We start from the raw sequence: 4,907 nt of genomic DNA, 5'->3' as shown, positions 1-4,907 counted from the left end.
AAACGGCCGAACCTGTACAGTAGGTGAGATTGTATACTGTTCTCCAACTCAAATGTCCATTTTCTGTTTTTGTTGTATTTAAGCTTAAGCCGTGTGTCCTTACGTCCTTACTATATATAATAACACTTTCTTCTCTTCTCAGTGTCCACACCTTATCACTTTGAAGTGCGCATGGTCAAAGTTAACTTCACAGAAGACCTCAACAACAGAGATTCCTTAGCGTTCAGGACCCTGGCCTACAGGGTCACCACGGTGGTGAGTTGTTTTCAGATTGTATATATCTATTGAATGATTCTTTGCTGTGTTTAATTGTAAATTCTTGCATACTGTCAGTGTATTGGATATGTTAGAATATTCTCTTATTTTGTGCAAATTTCTTGTGGAACGTACCGTATCCTGGTTCTAGCTATTTATTGTGCAGGCGTAGCTTTTGTTTGTTTTGGGGCTATTTGAAGTGCTTCAAGTATGAAATAATGACGAAACTGGGCTGCTAAGAAATGGCAGTAATTGTTAATATCAGACAGATTTACTCATCCAGAATATATTTTTTTGCCCTGAAATTGCATTGAATGTCTTCAAGCCAAAAAGATGACCTCTTTGTTTGCCTCCAGATTTACACCTACCTGAAACAGAGCACCCTCGCTAACGTCATTCTGAGCGTCAGCATCACGAGGTTCCGTCCCGGCAGCGTCATCGCCGACTACAACGTCAACGTCAACTCCAGCGCCGCTGATGACGTCAACGGCACCGACATCGCCGCGGCCCTGCGGACAGCCATCAGGAACGACTCCACTAACAACGACAGTCTGGGGATACAACGGGCGTCACTGTGAGTTCGGGTTTTATGCTTTTGCTTACTTTTAGGCGGCAAGGTGGTCTTTTGTAGCCTGGAGTCCAGCCTTGTTAGCTGGCGCGCGGGGGATCTTGAGGAGCTGACTAAAGCTAACAAGGCTGGAATCCATGCTAGTCCTTGTGGTTAGGGTTGTTGACTCAGAATCTGAAGGTTCTTGGTTCGAATCCCTAGCAGACCCCACTGTTGTGTCCTTGGAAAAGACACCTTATCACATGTTTTTAGAATTATCTATTTTACTTTGTGACAGTAAGTTCCAAGCCCTAACGATCGACGTGCTAAGGTACAAAGTACGATATCATTGGTCGAAATGTTGTTAAGAGAGAAACAGTATTGCAACAGTATTCTTCATTTTGTAATCTCAAATGCATATCCATTTCAAGCATAAACCATTGCTGTATCAGGTTTGTATTGACCTGGAGTTCTTTTCTTTTCCTACAGGTGTCAAAAAGAGTCCGAAGACCAGATTTGCGGACAGGTGGACTACGAACTCTCCGTTGTTGTGAAACTGTTGGCAGCCATGGGGGGCTTCCTAGTGGTGATCCTTCTGACTGTCGTCTGCAAAGGGTCGTTAAAGGAGTCCTCCAAACGGAGCTCCAGACACAAGTGGTCCGTGTACAAGACAGAGGCTCATAACTACATGTACATTCCAAGAATAAGGTAATACCACAATCCTATGGTACCGTCTGTAGCTACACTGGGTCAATGATGTAGGCCAAACCTATGACGATGTTAAGACTCAATGAAGTACGTAAGTCCTCTCTCAATGCATGGTACCGGTGCTTGCAAATACATAGCCTTACAAGAAAGTGTTTTAGCTTGTCTGTTAGCCAGTCAGTCTGCCTGTCCTGTGACTGTGTGTGTGTGTATTCGTGTGTGTGTGTGTGTATTCGTGTGTGTGTGTGTGTGTGTGTGATTGTATGTTTGAGTGTATGCCTACGTGTGTTTGCATGTGTCTGTGTGTGTGTGTGTGTGTCTGTGCTTGTGGGCAGTTGTGTGCGTATGAGTGATTGTGTGTGTGTGATCGAACGTGTGTTTGAGCGTGTGTGGGATCGCGTTGTGGGGCTTGCCATAAAGCCTAATGTAAAGTGTTTTATATCTGCCTGTTCTTTCCATGTTCCCCAGCCGGCGCGGTTCCTACACCTCCTCCTCCAGCAGCCCGGATGACGTGTACGTCCTGCCGACGGGCGGCATGTACATCAAGCGGTACTTCCCGTCCCGCCCCACCATGTCCGGCTTCCAGTCCACACAGGCAGGCTCCGTACGGGCGCTATACAGCGAAGTCTTCGCCAGAAACCAACAGGTATATATATATGTAACGAAAAATAATTCCGTTTTGGGTGGCCCTGTTTCAATGGGAGTCTGTATGTATCTCATGCCGGCTCCGTTTGGGTTCTCTACAGCGAGGTTTTCTCCAGAAACGTACAGGTAGCCAACAAAAATAATACTTCCGGGATGAAAATATTGCTTTGGGTGGCCCCGTTTTGCTGTGAGTTTGCATGTATCGATACCGGCTCCGTACGGGCGCTGTACAGCAAGGGCTTCGCCAGAAACGTACAGGTATGTAACAAATAATGATACTTCCGGGACGGAAATATTGTTTTGGGTGGCTCTGTTTCACTGTGAGTTTGTATCGATTCCTGCTTCGTACGGGCGCTCTAGAGCGTCTAGAAGTCTTCTCTAGAAACGTACAGGTAACTAAAAAAATACTTCCGGGACGGAAATATTGTTTTATTTTAATCCATTGAGACACATCCCGGTGTAGAATATGGCAGAATTGTCCTTGTAGAAAATTACACAGAATATCATAATATTTAGGATTTTCCTAATACCTGATTCTTTTTTTAAATTCCAGTTAAGATGGATGAGGCCACGAACTATCCCCGATACTGAGGGAAGGGCGTCAACTTACCGAAACTTCTTCAGGACACCCTCGTCTCTAGATCTCTCAGACGTTTAACTCCTTAATTCTGAGCGGTATTTTGCAAGAACACGCCAAGGTGTCCGTATTGCCAAATTAATTGTTGATAAACTGTTACACGATACAAACGTTTTTATGGTATACAGCCAAATGTCATGTCATACTATTCCTAATACATGTGCCTAAAACATATATTTGGGGGCAATTGATACGTTAATACCTATTAGTATTTAGTTAACGTTCCTCTACCTTACTTATAATTTGTTTTTACTTTTGTCCGAGTATAAGCAAAATATTTATGACATATACATTCAGGAAATGAATAATGACATATACATTCATGAAATGAAATGAATGATGTAAAAGTTATATAACATGGTGTATTATCATATTGATGTTTATCTTTGTAGTGACTATAAAAGTTGTACTCAATTGTATCATTGTACCATTTTTCATGTGTTTTGTTATGATTTTTAGCCAACATTACAGACGTTAATATTATTTGATAATGAGACTTTGTAATTTACATTTTAATCGTTCAATATATAATTTGATCATGTATGTATGGTTATGTACCCTTAAGTGTAACTTGAGTTCATAAATAGGAAAATAATGTACAGCAAATTATACACTGGTAATATCATAGGCTTAGAAAGTCTATATAACAATTCTATGCTTTGTGCTGAGTATCACATTCAATGGTTCTGTCGTTGTGTGTTCTGTGTTGGGTGGCAAGTAATGTGCATTTGCAACATACAGGGCTAAGGCCTGTTGTTATACCCATTTTGTGCATCAGACCTTTCTAGAACTCCTGGTGTTACCTGGCCTTATACGTGAATGAGAAGTTGAGGAAAAAGGCAAAGTTGTCAAAGTAAATCGGACAAGGTCTGCTCTAAGAAACACGTCATCCCGTAGTTTTGTTTATGAAGAAGACAATCCCGTCATCCTCTCGCTCACGTCCCAAAGCTGACGCGCCACTACGTCATCCGTGGCCTTCTGGGAAGGCTGCTTGACGTCACAGTCACTGGGGAAGGCAAACATTACGTCATTGTGACATCGTTTCTCAATGAAAAAGAAAGCTATAGAACAGGAATGCGCGACGCGCAAGAATTATTTTTGAGGTTTAGACCCCAAGTGACTGGAGCGATAAGCTAGTCAAAGTAAAGATACCTGCAGTACAGGTCAAACTCGCTAGAGACTTCTCCGCGGAACTTCATTTTCAAGTAGGTATAGCAAAACATAGGAAAGCAAACCAAGGCCAAATTAAGGCACACGCAAACACAGAAGTGATGCAGGTACCTAGGTTTTCAAGATTTAGCTACCTGTAATACAGGCCAGACTCGCTAGTGAGCGTCTCTTCAACCGCACTTCTTTTCATGTAGATATAGAAAACATATAGCAAACTAAGGCGAAACAAGGAGAAGTCAGGGACATCTTCCCTCCATGGAGGAGGTTGGTGTTGTAAGGTTTTATTTATGTTATCACCTGTATTCATTGTATATGGAAGGTATGTTCAGATGAAGATGAAGAATGGTTAGAAGAAGGCAGATGGGTTTAAATGTAATTTGACGTTATATGGCCATGAATATCATTAACAGCACTAACAGACCTATAATAAAACCAGCCAACCAACCATAGTGAAGAGGTGAGGTCAATGACCTCTCAAGCACCCCATTCAACGGGACTATATTTCCTTCAGTCTCTGTCTAGGGGTAAAAATAGATTGGGCTGCCTCAGCCTGGCCTGCCAGCTGGAGGTATATAAACAAAAACACTCTAGATCTGTCCCAACTTTTGGGTCAAACAGACCATCCTATTATGAAGTAGGGGTGAAAAAAATGAAAATCCTTTTAAATTAAGCAATAAAAATATACGACAACCTGCTAATGCACTCTAAAACGCAAAGAGACTCAACAACTACCCACATACCAAATATTATACCAAACGACCCACCAGATTTTCCAAACATTCAACACAAAAAGACCAACTTTAAACATATTGTAAATATCAAACGCAAACAGCTAGGAAGCCCAAATTTAAACCACTAAACCATGGTAATAACAACTACATGCTACCTTAATATCGCACAAACAGTCCATAACGCGCAAACAACAGAATAAAAAATTAAACTGCAGTA

The 4,907-nt window shown here is 41.9% G+C and overlaps 1 protein-coding gene across 1 annotated transcript; it reads left to right on the top strand.

Annotated features, from left to right (window-relative positions):
- Nucleotides 1-7: 7 nt before the first annotated feature.
- Nucleotides 8-1,561, top strand: LOC109474664. The gene is made up of 4 exons (XM_019775009.1): nt 8-23; nt 143-255; nt 612-829; nt 1,292-1,561. Exons 2-4 carry the CDS (start codon nt 172-174, stop codon nt 1,512-1,514), a joined length of 525 nt encoding a protein of 174 aa, XP_019630568.1. The 5' UTR covers nt 8-23; nt 143-171; the 3' UTR covers nt 1,515-1,561.
- Nucleotides 1,562-4,907: the final 3,346 nt, after the last annotated feature.

The sequence above is a fragment of the Branchiostoma belcheri genome, unplaced genomic scaffold (genome assembly GCF_001625305.1).
Source record: "Branchiostoma belcheri isolate BF01 breed outbred unplaced genomic scaffold, Haploidv18h27 scaffold31, whole genome shotgun sequence".
Classification (NCBI taxonomy): domain Eukaryota; kingdom Metazoa; phylum Chordata; class Leptocardii; order Amphioxiformes; family Branchiostomatidae; genus Branchiostoma; species Branchiostoma belcheri.
This window is presented reverse-complemented; position numbering and strand designations above follow the sequence as displayed.